Genomic DNA, 23,892 nt, shown 5'->3' with positions numbered 1-23,892 from the left:
TACTATGAAGTTTGCCTCAGACGGCACTGCACGCCTAACACGGTGCGCGCGCATGCGCAATATCTCCTGACAGAAATCGTATTTTGCAAAGATTATGCATTTAAAATGAAGAGGAGTTATAACATACAAACATTAAGGCACAACTACAACATGAGTGTTGTAGGGTATACTTCACGCATATTTTTTAAAGCAATATAATATAGTTGAGTATTTTTTATTACGTTTTTATGGTAACCTCGGGTTTAACGAAAAAATCGATTACTTGTAATTTTGTTCACTAGGTGGCGACCTTGGAGTGTTTACTTCGGCTCGTAACAGTACCAGCTCGTACTCTGCAAACCCGCTCTGCAAACAGTGATGAAATTTCACATGTATGGTGCAATGCACAGACCGAAAAGCAAGTAGCAGTGCAAGCAAAGAGCAAAGGTACGTGCATTTTAGAATCTAACTTGAAGAGTATTTGACGTGGTGGTTGTTTAACAAGTACTAGTAGTAGTAGTCGTACAGAGCCGCGACGGCGCCGTAACTAAGTAAGGACTCTGGTGTTTGCCGTTTTACGCCAGCGGCAGTTAATGTAAGCGGGCTATTTAATATAGTACTAGAGCTACGTTATAATATAATACTAATAGTAGTATACGTAATACTAATACTAATGGTCATAGGGTCAGGGTCTATGTCCCCCAGGGTACTGCCGGAACGTACCCTGGTCACTATTTGATATGGTTAGGGTTAGGGAGTATGCGTAGGCGACTCCCTAGACTCGTTATAGTCACTTAGTGGAGTAGGCGAGGTACGGTCCGGCATATTAGATAGTACCAGGGTACGTTCCGGTATACCGAACCGTACCCGGGCCAGGGTACGTTCCGGCAGTACCTCGGGGGACATAGACCCTCTCAGCAATACTAATTGTATTACTATTAGTAAAAGTAATAGGCTACGTATAGTACTACGTAATACGTATAGTAATTACGTTAATATGAGTATGATGATTCTAATAAATAATTGTATTAATATATTATTATATTTTCAGATTGTGAAGGCTATCTTTCAGTTTCACTCAGAGCTTTCCTGTTTCCACTTAGATGAAAGATTACACTAAGGAAGTGCGAAGCACTTGAGCTGCATGGTTTATTCGAGTTATGTGCAAGTTATGGTGATGAGTCTGGCCGGGTTCAAGAGTAATGGAGTAAAATAGAAGCGTGATATCTTACATGTCTGTTCATCAAAACTAAAGTAAGGCTTTTAGCACAACCAGCTACTTTCTTGACGAGGAAGGGTTATGTTCAGAATTTATGACTATATCATTGCCTAACTTCAAAGTACAGCAATGGAGACCATTGAAAGTTACTGGCACAACTCGGTATCACAGCCTTTGCTAGAAGTGGAGCGCACACAGCTAAAGAACCATTTATTAGAGAAGCCTTGTCTACATACAAAGTTTCTGCGCTCAGTGCAGACTCTTGACCTCAAACCTCAGCTGAGTTCTAACATCCTTGGAACATCTGATATCCTTAACACAGCCATGAAGGCAAATGCACACAGTGGCTTAGCATCCCAAAATATCACAAGATCGGGGAAGCTGGTGAAACCATTGCGAGGCATAGCACAATCGACATGCACGACACAAAGTCTAAATCTCAAACCTCAACTTGAATTGAGCCTCTTGGAACCTGCATCTGGAAATGAAACTGTCACCCGAAAGCGAAAAGTTATGAATCGCCCAGAATCGAGGATGATCGTAAAGCGGTCCACTCTACACTTTGTGGAGAGCAAACTTATTTCTACAGAAAATAAACTGTTGAATGCATATGGTCTACAGAATAAACACGTTTCACCAGCACTGAAGACCAAGCAGATGTTATTGTGTTAGCGCATGCACAATATCTCACCACAGGAGTTATATTTTGTGATGATTATGATTTAATATGGTTATGGGGGATCTCAGCAAGCATAGAATTCTGTAATTAATTGCTATGGGTAGACCTGTGTTTATAATTAGGAGAGCGCCCTAGCCTGTAGGGTGCAAAACCCCTATACTTCATGCCCTCCCGCCTTTCTCCGTGCCTGTCTTGTCCTTCGCACAGCCTACTTCCTTTTCCACCGCCACTCAGCTATCTTCCCTGCTGCCTTTCCTCAGTCTCCCACTACTCTCTTACTCAGCAAACTATGTTATGCAGCTTTCCTCAGTCAGTAGGCCTACTGCACGCCTGAAACAATACACGCTCATGCGCAATGTCTCCCGAGAAGAAGAATATTTTGCGAAAATTATGCATTTATAATGGAGAGGAGGTATTCCAGCATAGATTTATCTGATAACATTCCGTCATTAGACCTAATTTAAGAAATAGGACGAAGACCTTGCATGTAAAGGCGCTCCATCGTCGGTCACCGTTGACTGCCATAAACGAGAATTTTATTCGGCCGTTTTTATACGTTGAAATTGGAGCGTGTATAATTCCCAGTATCTAGGTTGGTAATTTACTTTCTACTTGTTGTTTGGCTGTGGTCAAAATGAGACGCGCGTCTATCACTTGCCTTACCACCCGTATATACGTACCTATATATATTCAGTTATTTAGCGTACCCTCCCCACAAGGGGATATCTCCTTGTGGGGTGGGTATGCTAAATAACTGAATATAAGAGCCACGGTACGAGTTTCTGCAGTTTGGGTAAAATTGTTATTGGTTATGATTACACTCACTCACTCTCTCTCTCTCTCTCTCTCTCTCTCTCTCTCTCTCTCTCTCTCACACACGCGCGCTCTCTCTCTCTCTCTCTCTCTCTCAATCCCTCTCACTGTCTATCACAATCTCTCACTGTCTATCACAATCTCTCTCTGTCTCTCTGTCTCTCTCTCTCTCTCTCTCTCTCTCGCACGCGCTCTCTCCCTCTCTGGATCCGCGGAAATCCGCGGATTTGACAGTCCCAGGGGTCGATTTTGTGAAACGTCTAAATTCGTTGAGAAAATTGGGGGGAGGGGGGTAACAATGTAAAAATTTAAATTATAATACCCTCAACAGCACCTAACTGTAGAGTGTAGACAGTAGACTGACAGCGAAGTATACAGTGTATCTGTTTTTGTGTACCAGAAAAGAAAATCGTTGTTCACAGGCTGCAGTAGAGGGGCACGTAACGACCATGCCTGGCCTGGGGGCCGGGTTTACATGTTGCTGTGTGCATGTTCTGTGCATGACTATGCACTGATTGTTTCATTCGCATTGTGTGTTTTTTCATTCAAATCTCGTTGCAGCAAGGCAGCTAAGTTTATGTCTGAATAAAACAATGCAAGCGACGGGTGGAAACAGAAAAATATCATTATGTCTAGACATTTAATAAAAAAAACTTGTCCTATTTTCTGCATATCTGCATATCTGCGCCTAACAAAGGTGTCAATATGCATGACTTAAATGTTATGTTTATAACCGTAGCAACAGACCTCAGATGAGCCCAGATGCTCTGCGGCTCTTGTTTAATAATCTCATAGTGATGAACTAGATATGTTTATTGTGCAGTCATTTAGATCATTTTCATTGCAGTTGGCTCTGTACAGCAGGTGTGTGCTTAATCAGCGGTCAGTAGCTAACTTCCTGTTAGCTTATGGTTCATGTAACAGGGCTTGCAGACCATTCCTAAAGAAATACTATAAGGCTTCTATTCGTCTGCCATCAGATTGGTTAAATGTGGCTGAACAATGTCAAGTATGTATGTGCACAATAAATAGGAAGTTGAATGGAGATTTGATTAAATATAATTAGTTAAATTGTAATTAGTAATGGAGTTTGCACAAGTAGTATGAACATGTTTTCTATAGAAGTGCTGATAAATGGTGTATGATAGAAACCTCCCCCTTAGACATGTTAGCGTATCATTAACACACTAATTTAATCACAATTGTCGGCTTTTTTGCTATTGGTCAAGCATCTGAATGATACATATTAATCTTATCTTAGCAGTAATGATACTAATACCATTTGTCCTTAAAAGGTATTCGGTGAAGAAGGCTTGACTTCTGTAGCTCTACCATCTGCACTGAGAAAGGTCATGGCCACAAAGTTTTCTGACTTTGATGCTTATCAGCTAGGTATGTGCTAAGTATGCATGTATGTAAACCTAAAAACGTATTTTGTATAGCGATTTTTGTGGAAACATCTATTGTATGGTGTGCAATGTAGTGCACTTTTCTCATATCGTAGTTACCTTTACCAGTGATGTTAATATAACCACTGAAAATATAAATATGAATATATGTATATAAATATAACCATGGGGATGTTGATGGTTTATTTTATAGACGATTTGTGTGCAGTTTCTCATCCACGATTTTCATCAATGTTATATAGCATTGATATATGTAGTATGGGTCAGTTATACAGTATATGCCATGTTACTGATTTGGCATTAATGCAATTTCCTCTGATCTATATATTATCAGCTAAATATAACAAGGGAAAAAAGAAGAAAAAGAAGAAGAAGGGAAAGAAAACATCAAGACCCGAAGATCTTGTAGAGACAGGAGAATCCGTAGAAGAAACAAAGCGGAAGAAAACATTCAATCTAAAACAAATGATTCGAGCTCTACACTTGTGTGAGCCTGTGGAACATGTTATGTGCATAATTGGGAAAAGGTATTTGGAAAAAAATTCAAGCACCTAATGTTATGTGCCTTTTACATATATATCAGGAGTAGATAATAGGGAAGGAGTGTGACATCAATAAACAAGGGAAATTCATCATTTACTAGCCTTATAATACCTACGATTTACTACGCGTAACTCATCCAACTTGAGCTCAAATCGTAGCAGCAGTAGCAGTTCCCTAAGCATTGGTGCGAAATCGTTTCGTCGTTTACACAAGCAAATCCGGAGATACAGACTAAAAACGTACGACACGACTTTGCTATTTCTTTGGCCATCAATCCAAGTGCACTGCCCGCCTCTATTAAAACAAAGGCAGCTATACTGACGCGCTGTTGCTGTGCTTGCTCATCGGAATGTGGAATGTGGCGTGTGGCTCGCGGGGAGATTGGACATCGGCGAACCATAGACGCAACGGCGATGTACTGTAGCCTGTATGCTGTAGCCTGTAGCCGTGCAGCGACGGGCTAATCTCCCGCGAGCCACACCGCCCACTTATTCCACATTCCAGAATAGCAAGCACAGCAAACAGCGCGTCAGTATAGCTGCCTTTTGGTTTAATAGAGGCGGGCAATTCACTTGGATTGATGGCCAAAGAATGGAAAGTCGTGTCGTACGTTTTAGTCTGTATCTCGCGGATTGCTTGTGTAAACGAGGAAACGATTTCGCACGATGTTAGGCGAATGTACTGTGTACGATTTGAGCTCAAGTTGGATGAGTTACAGCGTAGTAAATCGTTAGGTATTATAAGGCTAGTAAATGACGAATTTCTCTTGTTTATTGATGTCACACTCCTTCCCTATTATCTACTCTGATATATATGTAACCAGGAGTGTATCAAAAGGAGTAAGACAGACTGAACCGGCAAAATTCAACATTTAGTAGCCTTAGTCTACCTATGATTTATTGTGTTTACCTCGATAAATTGAGCTCAAGTCTTGCCTTAATCATTAAACTTTATCCGTGTCTAATCGTTGGTCTCACAAAAAATGACAAAATCGGAGAATATCGGTCCAAACGTACAATGTGGTTTTAGAAAGTTATATCGTGAAATAACAACTTGTGAACCGAAACATAAGGGCAATGCTTTTGAAAGCCCTCTATCGCTTAGCAATGCAAACATAGCAAAGAACTAGCGAGGTTGCTAGGGATTTCGAAAGTTAAAACACACTTGGTGTTATTGATACTATTTACATTAGAAATAAAATATTTCACATGTTTAGTATTTTTACCATTTATTTGTTTTAACAATATGTTCATAACATGTAATTACTGTCATTCGACATGGCCGTATAATAACAACAAGGCGTTTTTAACTTTCCGAAATCCCTAGCAAACCTCGCTAGTTCTTTGCTATGTTTGCATTGCTAAGCGATAGAGGCTTTCAAAAAGCATTGCCCTTATGTTTCCGGTTCACAGTTGTTGATTTCACGATATAACTTTCTAAAACCATGTACGTTTGGACCGATATCTCCCGATTTGTCATTTTTGTGAGACCAACGATTAGACACGGATAAAGTTTAAATGATTAAGGCAAGACTTGAGCTCAAGTTTATCGAGGTAAACACAATAAAATCATAGGTAGACTAAGGCTACTAAATGTTGAATTTTGCCGGTTTCAGTCTGTCTTACTCCTTTTGATACACTCCTGATGTAACCTATGTGCCTTTTACATATAATATCAATAGTTTTTTCCTGAAAGATCACACCATCAACTGTTAGCAGTATAGCATCATTTCATATTTCCCAGGTAGTTTATCACAATAAAAATGTTTTTATACGGTATCCAGGTGTAGTCTACTTCAATAGAAAAGCATTAACTGAAAAATTATTGCTAAATTTGTTTCGCAGCTTAATGACCTGTGTATTTGTAGTTATATTAGCAGATAATGTTTAATTGAAGTTGGAATTGGCTGCAACAAACCACAAACAACTCTTACAGATAAGTTTATTGTCATTGTCCTTGATGATTTACAACTAGTAGATCATGGAAAAGCAGATTAGAGAATCAGTTAAAATTGTCATCATCATAAAGAGCGTGCATTTTTTCATTTTTGATTGCAGATATCCGGATAACTGGGATAAATTCATCATTAGTAAGCTACCGGGCACATACGACGAAACCCGAGCAGGGAAGAGAATGAAATTACCAGTTCCCGAAACCTGGGAGACACAGATATCTGCGCGTGGCAACAAGGCTGTTGTGTGGGAGACGCTGATAGGTGCGTGTGAAACGTGTGGAAGGGCTTATGCTGTCTTACTAACATACATTACAGAGCATTATCACAGGAACTTTCACGTTTTCAGACGAAATTATCTGACTTTTAAAAGTAATCGGTTTTTGATAAGGACATACCTTTCATGTGCTTTCACCAGGTGCCCTTAAGCCACCTGGTTTTATAAACCAATCAAATTTCTGTAGGCACACTTGACCATTCAGTGATAATTCTGTGAAACGTGATCAATCTGCTTACGTTATCGTGGAAAAGTTTTTTAATTGCATCCAGCTACTCTTGGATTTGCTGACAAAGTACCGTGAGAATGCCAAGAATGGGCGAGTAGTATGTATCTTAGCTGCTTGATATCACCTCGTTTGTGTTATATATTCCTGTAAAGAGTAAGTAAGTATGTAAGTATTCCTGTAAGTATTCTTTCTGCTCGTGTCGCTTTTGATCAGTGCACGTGAAGTTGCCACAGTTGCGGACTACATGTTGTGTGCGACGGAGAGATTGCATGCTCGCATCAGAATGAATGCACGTACATTTCACACAGACAAAAAGAAGCTGCCGTTCATGGCGATGCTACGCAACCTGAGGAACATGATACAGGTGGGTGTGTCCGACAAGCACCACGCGTGTATCATCAGGAAGCTAACCGATCCGCAGACGGTGATCCACAGTCGGCAGTTTCCATTCCGCTTCTTCTCGGCCTACGATGCTCTGCAAGACTTGGAAAATCAACTCGAGAATCAAGGTATCACTCAGTGCGTCTTGCAGGCTGTTGGTCTCATGTAGTGTAAACACTAGACATTCTTTTATGACTTGGCCATGTTAGTGAATATCCTATCACAAGTTTACTTGGGGGTGGTGCAGCTGATAAGTAGTCACAGCTCATAGGGAGTTGCCTTACCATTATGTGTTACTAATATGTTCATAATCAGATCTGTTAGAGGTTCTTAGTTTTAACTCGCCATAGATGGCAGTGTTGAAATGTATCTTTTCAGTTGATTCAGTACATTTGATAATTCTATGATTATGTTGTGAATGAGGGTGAACATTACAATCTTTGTTGACAGAACATTACAATAGTACTCTTTGTTGACAGAATCTGCTTCTGCTGTTGAAGTACAGTATAAACAAGTAAAGAGTGCGAAAAGAAAGCAGGGCACTCAGAAAAAGGGTGCAGGAAATGTAGGAAGAGGAGGAGCAAAAGGACAACCAGGAGCCAAAAAACATGGTACGACCAAATCACAGCCGTGGTACATCAACAATGGGCAGCAAGAAAAAATGAGGTATATTATAATGTCATAAATTAGTGTTGCCTTATTTAAGGGTATTAATGTCTAGGACTTATAAGATTTATCATGTGATAGGAAAGCCATGTTTACATAATTTAAATATCATAATGCGTAAAACTTTGAATTTCTGGTAATATGCAGTGATAGTGATTTCTGTAACTTCTCAATTTATTATCATCTCAATACTAGTGATGCAGAGAGTTGGTCCACAGTCTGTCAGTGTCTTTCACAGTCAGAGCCAGCTCGTAGAAATGAGTGTCTGGCTGTCTATCCTTCAGCAATATGGGTACAAATCTGAACAGCTTGAAGTACGGTCTTGAAATTCGGGACTTAGGGGTGCAATCCGAAACCACATTAGAAGCCTGATTCTGTGGATTAAGGGTCAAATGTCACAACGTGTAAAGGGAGCGGAATGTTCTCCTTTTACCTTAAGGTATAGGACCGGCATTGTGGAACAGAAGAATCTTTGGTACAATGTAATAGGCTTGACCTATAATATGATATTCAGTGTACAGAGTCAGGGTCCGAGAAGCCCAGGTCGCAGTGGTGGTCAAGGTCAAAGGGCAGTGAAGCCGAGGATGGATTTCCAACATTTTTGGAAGACAGTCCAGCGGACCAAGTAGAAATTGTTTTGTTACAGGGATGAACTACCGTTTTTATGACTTAATTGAAAGGACTGAAATACACTTTCTACCAGTATATTTTCCACGAATGTACTGTGACCTTTTAACCCTCAAGAATAGGGGTGAACATTACTTATGTATTAAAATGGACTGAAATGCTTTTGTTAGCTACTTCTGTCAATGTGGAAGGCTATAATTTCACTAAACAGGTTAAACTCAGTTAAACGAGGTTTCAGCTCCTTAACTTATATTCTCTGCTACCTGTACTCGTGCAGTCTTATGGCAGATACATGGTATGGGATACTACCATATTCGGCAATGTGTAACAGCAGTAAGGCTCGATACAGTGTAGTCTGTGTTACAATGCAGAAATACGCTAGCGCAGCATTATAGCAACTATAGCAACATAAGGCTTCTGAATGTAATCTGGCACTCTGAAATCAAACCCAACACAGCGTATTTGACCAAATTGGCCCACTTTTTGGAAAGTAATTAAACATTTTTAACAACCCAATGCAAAATGCTGCAGTCATTATCAGAGCATTGGCACTGCCAGTGATCTCTGTGGCATAACCTGGTTCCTATAACAGTTGGTGGTTAATTCTTAGAATCTTTGTAAGCCAGGTTTGAAACCCACACGTGTTTTCTTTTACATTTTTTGCTAATGTATTTTAATCTTGATAGTTGTGCAACAATACTCCTATAATTTCTAAGGACTAAAATACTCATAAGTGTCCACTGTGAATTGTAATGTAAACGATGAAATTCATTTATAGATAGGATCTTCTAACTTCTCCCTTTATCACTATGCCTCATCCTCCTCTTCTACGTCTTCCTTCCTTTATCTTCTGAATTCTGCATAATCTACCTCCTCTGTCCTCTTTCTCTATTTGACCCTCATGCTCCACTTTCTCCTATCATTGCTAACTCCATCAGTAAACTCACTGTGTTAGAATTGCACCATTGTAACAGCATATCACGGGGTCACATTAGTGCAACTCCCACTGAATAAAATTTTTTATAGCTGATCGAGACGTGAAATTCATGAAATTCATTCTATTGTATTTCGTTAATGCTAAACGATTTCAACTGTGACTTTCCAACTTTCCTCTCCTTGCTCCACCACTGGCACACACGGTTGGATGAGCACTAGCTGTCGTTCCGCTGCAATTGTTGTTTATAGTTCTTCCTACAGATTTATTGTATATAAACTGTTATACTTCAATTGTTTGACAACCTTGTTGTTCGTAAATGAAGTGCAATTAGGTTTGTTATTTATCTCAAAAATTTGTGTGATAAATTGCTCTCAGACCATGTCCTTCCACAGACAGTATTGGTGTAGACAACCCCTCTCCTGCAAATTTGATAAATTAACTGACGTTTGTTTTTCGATAGGGTATTCTTCTGCATCCGTCATTAGGCTACTCGTTTTATCGTTTCAGTACAATAGTTTACTCGGACGTTATTCTAATATTTTGGTAGTTATTACATGCAAGTAATTTAAATGTTCATGCGATTTATAGTAGGCGTGTGCAATACGATAGTGCGCTGATCAATCGCTATCGTAAAGCCTTGGATACTGCTGTCAAAATTGCAACCGTCTACAACACGGATCCTATTCCTGGAAGCACTATAATTTTCTGTGACCTTGGACCAGGCATGGATGTCCCAGCTATGGCAGCAAAGGGTCTTGGTAAAACGAAGACGGTAAGTAAATGCTTTTCTGCAGTGACTGATATAATGTAGTTTTATCTATAATCGCTGGGTGAACAATATAAGTGGCTATGATGTAACCTACCGTGTTGAATTAGGGCTTAAAATATTTGAAAAAAAAAATTGTAAATGTGGAGTAGCTAGCCATTATGTTTGTAAAACGACGATATATTTAGTGTAATATGTTAATAAACATATGGAATGATATATTGATATTTATACTTTTTGTACCTATGTCAACCAAGCGAATTTATGATATAAAGTACAATAATATAATTGCTTTCTGCATCCACACAATGGCTGATATAATCGTCTTAATATATTGACTACCCGTGTATTTTGTTTAGTTTGCTACATTAGCTGTCCTACTTGGGCTGATGTGTAAATATGCAAGTGAGCAAGGACAGATGGTTGTGTATGGAGCAGCTAATAGTGTTGAAGTTGAACTGAAGGAAGGTTCCATCCTAGACAACGTAAACCGGATCCTTAAGCTCGCAGATGTATGTGTATATGTCTTTTAGTTGTTATAGAATGTCTATGTCAATTTTGTGTTTGCGTGCGCATGCGTGCGTGCGTGCGTGCGTGCGTGTGTGCGCTCATACTTGGTTATCTACGGTGCCAAATTCCTTCAATTATGAGTATGTTTGTTGTTTCATACTGTATTGCACCATACTGTAAAGCACGCATTTATCATTCTAATTCATTATTTTAGTTTTCCAGACTAGCATCCTTCTGTGATGTTTGAAGTGTATTTCTGTCTTTAGTGGCTGAACTGTGGACCACCTTCAGTGGGAGCCTTTCCATGCAAGGTCTTGCATGATCTGATCGGGGACAGAAAGCAGGTAGGTTCAAAACTTATTTGCTTTTGTTTAGTGATGCAGGAATTTTCACTGTGCTGCACGAATTGATTCCTCTACTGTGTATATTGTGTGTGTGCGCGTGTGTGTGTGCGTGCGTGCGTGCGTGCGTGCGTGCGTGTGTATATTGTGTGTGTGTGTGCGTTCGTGTGTATTCTAGGATTTTATATAGTAGAGTATATCCTTTCGATTAATAAATGTAGTGATCTCCCGGCCAACGTTAGATTTAGTCCCACACGGAAGATTAAAAATTGGTGCAAGCGTAGTGCACATTTGAAGCATTCATCCCACTTAGTTTGGTTTTGTTATTTATAGTGCAACATAAACTAACATAACTAAAAAAACTTTGTGTATTTCGTCATGGTGTCACACGCCTAGATTTGAGGCTTCAACACATAATTCCCTTGTTGTTACTGAGTCACATTAATTCAATCCCCATCAATTTTAATGAAAATTGCAAAATAACAAATCTAGACTAGTAAACATGGTGATATAATTATAACTTATTATAATTATTTGATATTTAAAAAGCTGCATGACAAACTTACACAGGCTTGCAGAACAATAATATATGGGTTACATTCTAAGGCAGTGACATTTCTATATATATATTAATGCATAGACCTGATGAACAACAATCATCTTTCAAAAATCAAACCCATCTTTTCCGATAGTGTGTCTCTATGTCTGTTTGTATGTATCTGTCTGTCTTCTTCCCCCACCCCCACCTCTCTCACAGACACGCACGCATGCCCGCACGCACATACACACATAGTGTGTGCGTGCCTGTCTATACATTGGTTACACATTCAGTAATAATATTGCATAGGAGCAAGAGACGGGTCAATACTACGTTTGACCAATAACATCAATTTACTGGGGAGTTTCTCAAACCCACCAAGCTATAATGTCGCCCCAAAAAACGGGCTAAAATTAGTTCTACTAGGTAGAAGTATGGCTCAGCAGGTGAAGTTTAAATTAATGCTTTTCTGCTAGGAGTCGACCATAAAATATTGACTAAAACTATTTCATTGTGTGCAACGGTCTACACCAGCCAGAAAGCATTACATTGATCTATATATATATATATATGATATATATATATATATATTTATTTATTTATGGTTAAAGACTGCTAATGCATGAATATTAACTTTACACGAATCGACAGTTCCAAAAGATTTATCGCCCGAAATGGGTTGAACATGTTCACCATTTACATCAAGAGTGTTCTGTATAAAAATAATTATGTAAGACACCCAGTCCATAACTATACTATATACATATTGTCATTGCTCACTTCTTCATACATGCATGCATATGTGACGTTTGTAATATGTGTAAAACTGGCTACGTATTGCAGTACATGCTAAGTTCCGCCCTCAGTTTAAGGCACTTTCAAATGTCGGGCAGTTCATCACAATGCTGTGTTGGCTATGTGGTCGTTTTCCTCGCCCGCTATCGTCTCGTAGGGTATATAGTGATACACGTGCCCTCCGTTTCTCTCCTCGTCAGCATCACTTGGCGTCAAGTAGACATCGCCACCTCCAACGGCACCCGGCTCTTTCCAGGTCATCGGCGGCGACTCACCTTCCGGGTGGTCGCGGCGAGGGCGGGGCATGGGTGGCGTCGGCTGACTGTTCTCCATCGTCAGGTACTTACTGCTGCTTGGTGGGAGCTGGCTCGGGTTGAGCGTCAGCTCTTTGGGTTTCGGCAGCGGCACGGGCGCGCGTTTGTCGTAGTCCGGGAGCCCGTCGTGCGGCGGCGGCTCGAAGCGTCGCGGGCTGTCGTCAGGCGGTGGCTCGGTTGGCGGGGGCGGCTTCGGGCCGTACTGGTTGTAGCGCTTGCTGCCCGTCGTGTGGAAGAAACTGTCGTCGCGCTGCGGCAGCGAGGGTGGCACGGGCGGCAGCGGGCCGCCGCGCTTCTCGGATTTGCCCGACCGCTGGCTGTAGCCGCTGACGTTGCTGACGTTTGCCGACCCTTGACCGTTCATGTTGTCCATTACCATTGTGGCCGTAGTTCTCCGGCTGGGCAGCCCTACGTCACTCATCGCTAGGTTGGAGTGAGTCGTCCTCCTGCTCTCCCAGTCCTCCGGCCAGGTGGACTCTATCGGTCGACTGACCTCTATTTTTCCCTTGGCACGTTCCAGCAGCACTCTGTCCTTGTAGTATCTCATCAGGCACACGATAACGACGAAGGCAATGAGCAGCAGGGAGGCGAGGATGCCAATGATGATGCCCATCGCCAGGGCGGTGCTGTCCGGTGTCTTGATTTCATCACACTTCTCCAAACGTGGGCTGCCCTCGGTCCCGTTCATGGAGCGTTCAACGGTGCATACCTCGTACACTGTCCCCGGCGATAAATTGTAGATGGTGTGGTGTCTGATGTCTTCGTGCAAGACCAGGCTCTTTGTCCTAGGAAGCAAATGCATCGTGATATTTATATTCATTGGCGTTATTATGCCATCTCATTCAACCTCTGTTAGTGTGTTTGTATGGCAGCTCGTTTCTTTATCTATGTGTCTATCGCCTCGTCTACACGACGAACCTTAACTCGAGTTAAGCGTCTACGCGGGGCCTTAACTCGAGTTAGCGTTAACTCGAGTTAGCGTTAACTCGAGTTAGCTTAACCTCGCCAGTCGATCGAGGTTAAGCTAACTTGAGTTCCATGAAGACGCTTAACTCGAGTTAGCGAATAGTACATAACTCCACGATAGGCGGCAACACTAGTACGATGTACGTACACACGCACGCACGCACGCACGCATGCACGCACGTGTACGTGCACACGCACGCACGCACGCACGCACGTCTACGTGCACATGCATGCCGGCACGCACGCACGTGTACCTGCACACACACGCACGTACGCACGCACGCACGCTTGCACACACGTGTACCTGCACAAGCACGTACGCATGCACGAGCGTGTACCTGTACTCGCGCGCACGCACGCACGCACGTACGTGTACGTGCACACACACGGACGCACGCACGCATGCACACACGTGTGCGTGCACACGCACGCATGCACGCACGTGTAGGTACACACGCATGCACGCACGTGTACGTGCACACGCACGCACGCACGCACGCACGCACGCACGTCTACGTGCACATGCACACGCGCGCACACACGCACACACGCACGCACGTGTACGTGCACATGCACGCACGCACGCACTCACGCATGCACGCACGTGTACGTGCACACGCACGCACGCACGCACGAACGCACGTGTACGTACACACGCACGCACGCACGCACGCACGCACACACCCACGTCTACGTGCACATGCACACGCGCGCACACACGCACGCACGTGTACATGCACACACACGCACGCACGTGTACGTGCACACACACGGACGCACGCACGCACGCACGCACGAACGCACGTGTACGTACACGCACGCATGCACGCAAACACGCACGTCTACGTGCACATGCACACGCGCGCACACACGCACGCACGCACGTGTACGTGCACACACACGCACGCAAGCACGCACGTGTACGTGCACACACACGCACGTACGCATGCACGCACACATGCACACACGTGTACCTTCACAAGTACCCACGCACGCCCACGAACGTGTACCTGCACACGCGCGCACACACGCACGCGCACGCACGCACGCACGCACGCACGTGTACGTGCACACACACGCACGCATGTGTACGTGCACACGCACGCATGCACGCACGTGTAAGTACACACGCACGGACGCACGTGTACGTGCACATGCACGCATGCACGCACATGTACGTACACACGCACGCACTCACGCATGCACGCACGTGTACGTGCACACGCACGCACGTTTACATACACACGCACGCACGCATGCATAATAAATCGGTAATAATCGCTATCGGGTGTTGTCGTGTAGACGCTACATAACGCTTAACTCGCTTAACTCGAGTTAATGTTCGTCGTGTAGATGAGGCTTATGTGCATTATGGCTGTCACGGTATCTGAACCATACCATACGTTCATTGTATAGGTGACTCTAAGGTTTTTGAGATTAGTATTTAGACTGAAATTTGCAGAACTAAAACCATGTGACTATTGTTTAGAATTTGTGAGTACTCATCGTTCATCAAGTTATCATCTCACCATACTCTTCAATGCCATTAACCTTTAAAAATTGCTAATGGGCAATGTGCCTAAATATATCCCATTTTCGATTAAACCGAAAATCAGTTAACCTTGTTTTGTGCTTTTAACCAGCATAGCTAATGTCCTTTTGAATAAGGATTCTGGATTATATTTAGTTTTAATAATGCGTAATTGTATCCCCCGCGACGAAGTTGGCGGGGATACTATGGTTTCATGTCTGTCCAGCCGCCGTCGCTCGATCCGCCGCAGAGAATTTCTCTTCCGCTCTATAACTCGACCCCTAATTGACTTAGCGCGACCAAACTTCGTATACTTACACATCTTGGGGAGAAAGTGTGCAGAGTACCAAAACCAGGTCATTGCGACCTTTATTTGACCTTTACCTTAACCTTGATCATATTTTTCTTCTGCTCTATAACTCGGCCCCTAATTGACCTAGCGCTACCAAACTTGATATACTTACACATCTTGGGGAGAAGGTGCGCAGCGTACCAAAACCCCTAAAGCAACCAATTCTGACATACTTGCACATCTCAGGCAGATGAGTTGTGTAACAAACCTTTGTCTTTGTGGCTTATTTAACTTTACCTATCTTCTACGTCCTTACAGAGATATTTCATTCATACTAGATCACGGGGGATACATGTAGTTGGCGACAACACACAGCTTACACTTACAAGCACATGTAGCAGAGAGAGCGAGAATCTCGTGGAATCTCGTACGCTCTCGTGCGCGTCATAACGTTACATCGTTACATGCCCTTTCTAGTTATTTTTATGTGAAAGATTCTATTATACTCAACAAATGTATTCATATTAAGCCATTTCATTGACCAACTAATCTTTTTTTTTACAATTTCCTAACTATAAAATTAAGCTATACGAACCATTGGTCACTGCGGTCAATCCCTACTCGCCTCCAATATACTCTAAATCCATGTATCTTGTCGTACGCTCGGCATACGACCCACTCTAGCGACACACTCTTTGTTGTGACGTCATGAGTGTTTAGCGCAATCCTAGCTGCTGCCGTATCACATATAGTACTCAGGTTGAGATGCGAACCAGAAACGTCCGCGTCTGGGGGATTATTCTTATTGTGAGAGTGGTCTCCGGCAGTCATGCCCATAGATACTGCCAGAACGAGCAGCGCCGCAAGAACGGCGAACTGTCTTGTTGGCAGGCTCATGATGAACGATGAGGGTTGCATAACTCTGAAAAGAAAACGGACGAATTAGTTGTCATATCGGAGCGGATACTTGCACTAAACATTTCTTTAGTTTTTCTGTTAGGTTTACATTCCGTGTTGGTAATTTCGTGCGACTAAAACTGCAAAAGATGGTTTGTTTTTATCAAATGGCAAGATAATTCGAATAAAATATAATAGTCAATTTCGACATAAAATATATGAAGACAGTAGTCAATTTGATTAATAATTGAACAGCTTTATCATAGCACTAAGGTGATCAAGTTCAACATGTAAGTTGTATAAACATTAATGAGTTCTGTGTACACATGGATGTAGTATGTGTTTAATACAGAGGCAGTTCCTGTTAAGTTAGTAGTAGGCAGTTAGCTAGTATTGCAATTGAAGAGCAAAAGGCACAATTTCGTATTACTGCAGAGGACGAAACATTTACAGCGAGCAACATTTACAGCCTACAAGGGTTAGTCTGCTGCCTGCTCTCAATGTAGGCAGCTAATACTTGCTGCCAAGAAATTCTTAAAAACCTATATAAAATAACCAACATTACGGGTACTTTCTAAACGAACCGATGGCCAGTTGTTCGTGATTGCTTCTTTCATATCGCGTTGAGCCTACGTTACTGTCCGTGGTTTATTCAAGGTGTAACTTGGGCTAGGCACGGGTTAGTATATTTATAATCAGCCAAGAAGGTAAACCAGGGCTAGATAGGACACCAAACTAGCTTCCTTATGGACAGAGGCAGTCGGGCAATACTGTTTGGGTGGGAGGGAACTTGTTATAGATGAAACGAGGTTATATATTCCACGTAACAGGTTTTATTATAGCAGTTGCGAAATTTTATAGCTTGGGTATATATGCGCGGAAAACATATCCGTTAAAAACGGCTGGATCATTAATATAAGCTTGCTTAGCACCAGTTTATTACTGAATTTTATTTATCGGTTAACCGTGAATAAGGTGTTGCCCTAAAACTACAGTAAACAAATATTTGGATATAATGCATAGTGTGAATCTTCGAATTTAAAATTGAATTTCAATAAGTTTGAATTTCAATTTTGAATTTTCTTAGCTGACTATAATGTCATGGGTAGGTTAATATCCACTTATCCACTCAGGTTAATATCCACCGAACAAAATTTCAAATTAGCAAATGATCAAATAAGGGTATTGCCGGACGCACACACACACACGCACACACACCTAGTGAATATGCACGGTAATCTACCTTTGTGAACGAATTTGGTTCACTTTACGGTTCGTCTGCTGGTCAGTGAGGTCGACAATGACGCGGTAAGGCGCGTCATTACACATGATGACTGTTTCGGCGCGCCCGCTATTCAAACTCACCTGTTGTTCCGTCCCTGCTGCTTGTCAGCTCGTATCAGTAGCGCTCCGCGTCGGCACTGGCTGATTATTACGCACGTATCCGATCACAAAAATAACACGTCTCTACACTCTGCTTATAGTTAACTGAGGTGCGGTGGTGTCACATCGTGGGATTTCGCAGTATGTTATTGCACACGAAGTATATGTGTCGCACACAGACACACACGTACGGTCACGTCATGGTCGCGGTGCGTACGTGGGTATACTGCTCGTATAGCTGCTCGTATAACTGCTCGTTAGCTCCAGCTCCAGCTCTCAGCTCTCAGCTCTCAGCTCTCCGCACGCCAGACTGTTCAGGTGCCACCTTGCTCGATGGTTGGTTACTCAGCGCTGGAAATAGCCGCGTTCCGCACCGCTTGTTTGGTTACCTTCAATTCGCTCAATACATAATACATGCGTACCTGCATTAGGTGGATGACATCATCACCTGCACCGCGGTTAATTGGACGCTGTTCCGCGTAAGTCACGCAGCGTCCGTGAGCGCGCGAGTGTGAGTGTGAGTGTGACTGTATATGTCGTGACAAGCCTCGCTCCGGCGGTCGGCTCCACCCCCGTACGTCGTCGTCTATCTTCGCTCTGACACTGGTTTAAATTCCACACTACCTATCCGGGTCGCCCTCATTGTGAGATGAGCGTTCCGGTATACGTCATGCAGCGCCCGAGGGCAGGGCATTCTATTCCGGTCTGTAGAACGACGCCCCCCACCCCCACCTCACCTCACCCCACCAGCGCACCTGTGCCTTATATGGAAGGCGGCCGGTCCCTGTTTAGTCAGGTGTGACTCCGATGCGGACTGCTGGTACATAACAAGGGTTTACAGCCAGGAGGGGTGCGCTGTGTTACTGGTTGCTAGGCACTTTTTCGCTCGCGTTCGATCCACACATCGCGGTTCACATCGATCTGTGTGCAGCCTCATGTCCGCATAATTGGACAGGTAGCTGTGTATTTCCTACCTGCACGCGTGAAGCTATAATGAAGTTGTTCGTGCAAATATTACCGCAGGGCATTAACATGCTCAGGAAAAAATATGATTGCGCATTTTTTCAGCAATCGCGATTTCTACTCTTATTGTCGGGGTTTTGATATTGAGCAAATAGGATTACGCAATATAAACTTGGGAAATCAACCGGGTGTGTCGCGTGTGTGTAACGCGTATATGCTCCGCTAGATAAACTAATATGTGCTGTAAACGAGTAGGATGCACGCGAGAGTGAACTACAGCCAGACGTTGGCAAGAGGAATAACAATTTAAAAATATGTCTAGTCACCACCGTTCGCAACGAATATTTGGCGTGCTAATAAAACGGGCAATGCGGTGGAGTTGGATTACTGTATACTGAAAGTGTTAGCTATAATAGAAATAATGACATACGTGGCTTTAGGCTATGATTATCCGGGGTTTGCATATAATATGATCTGGCTGTAATTAGTCATATTCTCGATTTGTTAATAATATTTAGAAGACCAAACGGTCGCGAATATATGCAATTTCCAAATTTCCAAATCCCAGGGTCGACGCGGGCCACTTCGAATCACGAGAAATCTATCTGGTATTTCGCAGTTCGCACATAACTAAAGTGCTCCAACCCAGCGCGCCGAAAATACTGTTGGTGTGTTCTCCACCTATCAAATTCCTGCCGACAGTACACCTTCTAATAGAGAAATGTAATAATAGAGTCGAGCACGCATCGGTATTGGTTAGAGTATCGTACTCTCATTTCGATAAGTTTTCGTCGTGTAATTCATAACTCTCGCTGGCTAAGTGATGTCTAATATAGTGCATCGCCGGTGATTATGACTGAGCCATTACGCACGCGATAATCCATAGACAGCAGTACAGGTATACGATGCGAAACAACCAACGTACGCACGCGAGCGGGGCTGGCTCATTGTAGGTCACGGAACAAGATCATCAAGCTGCTGATCACAGCTCTGCCGTCATCAGATCCGCTAGCTGCGGGTGTACTGCCATCGCACGACGATTAACCCATGTTACTAATAGCCGAAATATGATGGGAAATCATCCGTCATTCGTCGTAATGATATTATTAATCAGTGATCAGAGCTGTTCTGTTATGAATATCAGTCCTACAGAACAAATTAAGGGAAAGTTACTGCGTCTTGTCTGTGCAACTGACTTATCTCTACCTACTGTATCATAAATATGCTGTTTGTCGATCCCTGGTGGATGGTGTAAAAAAATTATAGTTTAATTATAAATATTATAGGCTGCATATAGTCTATATGGCATAAGCCTCCTACATACAACGTGGACCGTGCACTGATGAAGACTGTATTTTTATCTGCACAGATCCAAGAACTAGGATTTTATTTCTACACCATAACACATAATGCAGTTAACTGCTATGTCTGGATTTATTCAATTTGCCACATGTATATATTTTATTTGTGGCATTGGCTCTCAGTAGTGGTTTTCTTCATATTATTCCATGTTACTGCTGTACGTTTAATATATACCTGTACAATTTCGATTCGCGCGTGTACGCATGCGTGAATGCACGCATACGGGCTACAGGTAGCCCGGAATTTTACCTGAGGCCAAATTAGTTGTTCCCTTATTGATATACTTGTGTGCAAGCTGCTGCTCAATGCGCTCGTGTGCACGTTGTGTGACTGTTTTCTCGTGGCAGTCTAACTTTTGCTCGAGCATCTGTGAATAGACCTGTATTACAGACGTGTACAGATAGACCTGTGCACATATCCAGATCACAACACATGATTTCAGTTTGGTCTTGCTTGATAGCAATATTGCCATTGTATCGTAATTTGTGCATTCAGTTTTATTTTAGTGAGAACTGAATAATTTGGTGGGGGACAACATCAAAACGCTTACTTAACACCTAAACATTCCTTTGTTCTTAATTTACTCTTAATTCCCCCTATTGTGCTTATATATGCATTAGTAAGAGCTCTAGTAGATGTTAATTACTTGTCATCCACTATTGCATAAGAGGAATTGCATGTCTGAATAAAGTTCTAAGATGGCAATTAAGTTTTTGCACAATTAAATTATAATTTCTTAACCATTTACTGTTTTTTTCCTTCACCTATACACGATGATTATTCACGTGGCTTGTGTCACATTCTCTTAAATGTCACGAGGTCGAAGAGTCAATATCATATAGTTAGGATCACAACATTGCAAAGAACTAGCAAAAAGTGTTTTTTTATTATAGTGTTGACCACGTATGACCTTATTGGGAGTTGTTCTCATTATGTCATCTGTGCAATAATTTCTTTTACATAAACGTACATCATTCTCAGAAACTTTTACTGATGCTTTCATTGTCTTAATTGGTTATACATATTTAATTTGATGTGTTCTGAAGGAATTATGTTCAATATTTTTATGAACATACTGATCGAGCTATTTGAAGCTAACATCTAATCGAACCTTATTTGAAAAAAATGGATACCTTTTCTCTCTTCAGATTGACAACATCATCGTAGTGTCCAATGGTATCATGTGTGACTACATTCAATGTGGATCATCGAGTTTCCAGGCGAAGTACAGAAGGCTTGTAAATCCAAACCTGATCTATGCCTATATCGATGTGTCTGGACATTCTGGAATCCTGAGGGGAGAAAACACTCATGACAGAGACATATTTCTGACTGGATTCAGTGACCAAATCCTAAGGTATAGGCAATCCATGCAATTTCATATTTTACCTAGCTGGCGGATTTTTTGCTTGTTTATTAAGCAAACGTAGCTGATATGTAAAGAGCATTCCTACAATATTAGTCACTGATTTACAGTATGTTTGGGCTGAGTGCTGTGAATTCAGGTGAAAAGTATCTTGCCACTAAAAGGTTTTCCATGTATCACACAGTAACGTTTTCATGTCAGCCACCTACAGGTGTGTTTATAGCTCACACAGTGAATTCTATCAAATTTCTCCGCTGTTGATTTTCGTCAGTCAATAGCTGTTATCTTGCCTTTCAATGTCGCATAGTCATAATATTATCCGATGATTCAACACAAGACAATCTATGTGATGAATGCGGAGTGACTAAGAGCAATAGGATCCTATATGCAATCTGATGAAGTCAGATCATAAATGTCTATTAAACCAAAGAATAGTTTCAACAGAAAAATCTTTAAGGAGTGTTATAGTTGCGATGTTTTAATTCACAATATATGGTTGATTGATTGCAGGTACATCTGCAACCGAGGTGACAGTGGGCAGCTGATACAGGTGGAGAATATTGACAGGGCCTATGAGCTGTGTTCGTCAGAGAAGAAGCCGCAACTGGAGGCCCTTACAGAGGAAGCTGATGCTAGAAGTGCTAAACTGACCTATGCTCCCTTGTATGTCATTTGGGTTATGTGTGGGAAAATGATAACAATAAAAAGGGTCCAATAGCATGTTCAGATATTTTGCCCTGAATCAGATTTTCTAAACTGTGATCTCATCATTTAAAATGAGGTTTTGCTGATACTACGGCAATTCTTTGTGTCATTATCGTCGCAGTTGTCACCCGTAGATGAACACCAATTTTATGTTTCTAATTTTCTCTTTTTCTCCTGTAGGTGGCGCACCATCCGCGTATTCATTTCCTCGACGTTCAAAGACATGCATGGTGAGCGAGACCTTCTCACGAGGTTCGTGTTCCCGGAGTTACGAGCACGTGCGAGGGAGCGATTTGTCAACGTCTACGAGGTTGACTTGCGATGGGGCATTAGTGAGACGGCTGCCACTGACACAGGGTACGTGGTTGTGCATGTGCACCAGATTTCTTGCTTACAATGTTCATTCTACACCACGTATTTTGCTGAAACACTTGCTCTGACAATTGCGATCCAATTCTAATTAAAAGCGAGTTTCGAGTTTAGCAAACGCCACCATTTCTAATGGTAATTCACATCATTGGTGTCTGCCACAAGTCTGCGTCGAAACACTACCACCCTCATCTTATCCGGAAATAAGACAGTATGGGTGTTACTTAATTTTACCTGCCATATATTGGTCACCGTCGTTCAAAGTAACGTTTTCTCGCAAGTTTTCTCAGCTGTTACAGGTAAGTTACCAGTTACAGTTACCTAAGTTTAAGTTTACCTAGGCTGGCATTCTCTGCCTAATGGCTAGTGTCGCTAGTAAAGTTCAGAGGCATTTACGTTGTTGCATGCGCGTCCTTCAGGAGCCTCGAGCTGTGCCTGTCCGAAGCCAGCCAATGCCAGCTGTTCGTTGGCATGCTGGGAGAGCGCTACGGCTGGACGCCTGCATCCTACGATGTCAGCGACCGACGCGAGTTTGATTGGCTGAAGGGCTTTGTGGCGGGAGCGTCTGTGACGGAGCTGGAGATGCAGCATAGCGTGCTGCGGAACCACGCGCGTCGACGCGGGACGGCCATCTTCCTGCTGCGTGATGGCAGCTACGAGAAGTAGGTGTAACGAGATAGAAGGAGACGATACAGGAATATGAAGAGGGAGGTAGTTGTGCGAGAACTATGGAGAGTAGGATGGACATAGAGGGAGTGAGAGAGAGAGAGCGAGCAAGAGAGAGAGGGAAAGAGACCGAAAAAGAAAGAGAGAGAGCGCGAGATAGATAGAGAGAGAGAGGGGGGGAGAGAGAGACCGACAGAGAAAGAGAGAGAGGGGGAGAGAGAGACCGACAGAGAAAGAGAGAGAGAGAGAGCAACGGAGCACAAATGAGAAACGGGAGATTATGGAAAGAGGTGTGAGGGAAAGAAAGAGAGAACAGAAGTAAGAAAGAGATATGACACAGAATATACATATACACAAATAAGAAACTTCAAACAGATCAGCTCTTGCAATTCTTACCTAAACTCACTTCTCAATTTTC

The 23,892-nt window shown here is 42.5% G+C and overlaps 3 protein-coding genes across 4 annotated transcripts in view; 2 read left to right on the top strand and 1 right to left on the bottom strand.

Moving 5' to 3' along the window:
* Positions 1–486: 486 nt before the first annotated feature.
* LOC106810797 lies at positions 487–1,870 on the top strand. Its single transcript, XM_014814251.1, has 2 exons — positions 487–574; positions 1,031–1,870. Exon 2 carries the CDS (start codon positions 1,328–1,330, stop codon positions 1,868–1,870), a length of 543 nt encoding a protein of 180 aa, XP_014669737.1. The 5' UTR covers positions 487–574; positions 1,031–1,327.
* A 1,628-nt stretch (positions 1,871–3,498) lies between these two features.
* Positions 3,499–23,892, top strand: part of LOC106810796 (telomerase protein component 1-like) — a 35,414-nt gene continuing 15,020 nt past the window's right edge. The window contains exons 1-13 of the mRNA XM_014814248.1: positions 3,499–3,699; positions 3,986–4,082; positions 4,434–4,626; positions 6,700–6,857; positions 7,408–7,608; positions 7,960–8,146; positions 10,299–10,482; positions 10,836–10,988; positions 11,253–11,330; positions 21,517–21,725; positions 22,245–22,397; positions 22,620–22,796; positions 23,228–23,470. Of these exons, the coding sequence (XP_014669734.1) occupies positions 3,499–3,699; positions 3,986–4,082; positions 4,434–4,626; positions 6,700–6,857; positions 7,408–7,608; positions 7,960–8,146; positions 10,299–10,482; positions 10,836–10,988; positions 11,253–11,330; positions 21,517–21,725; positions 22,245–22,397; positions 22,620–22,796; positions 23,228–23,470 (2,234 nt within the window). The remainder of the gene's footprint in view (positions 3,700–3,985; positions 4,083–4,433; positions 4,627–6,699; positions 6,858–7,407; positions 7,609–7,959; positions 8,147–10,298; positions 10,483–10,835; positions 10,989–11,252; positions 11,331–21,516; positions 21,726–22,244; positions 22,398–22,619; positions 22,797–23,227; positions 23,471–23,892) is intronic.
* On the bottom strand, positions 11,817–18,692 carry LOC106810801. Of its 2 annotated transcripts, none has more exons than XM_014814254.1 (3): positions 18,026–18,692; positions 16,359–16,685; positions 11,817–13,759 (listed from the first exon to the last, which is right to left on the bottom strand). In XM_014814254.1, exons 2-3 carry the CDS (start codon positions 16,679–16,681, stop codon positions 12,763–12,765), a joined length of 1,320 nt encoding a protein of 439 aa, XP_014669740.1. In that variant the 5' UTR covers positions 16,682–16,685; positions 18,026–18,692; the 3' UTR covers positions 11,817–12,762. The 2 variants fall into 2 exon arrangements, with proteins under 2 accessions (XP_014669740.1, XP_014669739.1); XM_014814253.1 differs by lacking the exon at positions 18,026–18,692 and adding an exon at positions 17,904–18,019.

This window comes from Priapulus caudatus, unplaced genomic scaffold (genome assembly GCF_000485595.1).
Source record: "Priapulus caudatus unplaced genomic scaffold, Priapulus_caudatus-5.0.1 Scaffold474, whole genome shotgun sequence".
Classification (NCBI taxonomy): Eukaryota; Metazoa; Priapulida; class Priapulimorpha; order Priapulimorphida; family Priapulidae; genus Priapulus; species Priapulus caudatus.
This window is presented reverse-complemented; position numbering and strand designations above follow the sequence as displayed.

Excerpts from the sequence above, each read along its gene's own strand:
- LOC106810801 (XM_014814253.1), bottom strand. The coding sequence starts at position 17,989 with ATGTGTAATGACGCGCCTTACCGCGTCATTGTCGACCTCACTGACCAG. Across the intron at positions 16,686-17,903 it reads AACCAAATTCGTTCACAAAG|AGTTATGCAACCCTCATCGT; the intron begins GTAGATTACCGT and ends TTTTCTTTTCAG. Across the intron at positions 13,760-16,358 it reads ATTGACCGCAGTGACCAATG|GACAAAGAGCCTGGTCTTGC; the intron begins GTTCGTATAGCT and ends TTTGCTTCCTAG.
- LOC106810797 (XM_014814251.1), top strand. The coding sequence starts at position 1,328 with ATGGAGACCATTGAAAGTTACTGGCACAACTCGGTATCACAGCCTTTG.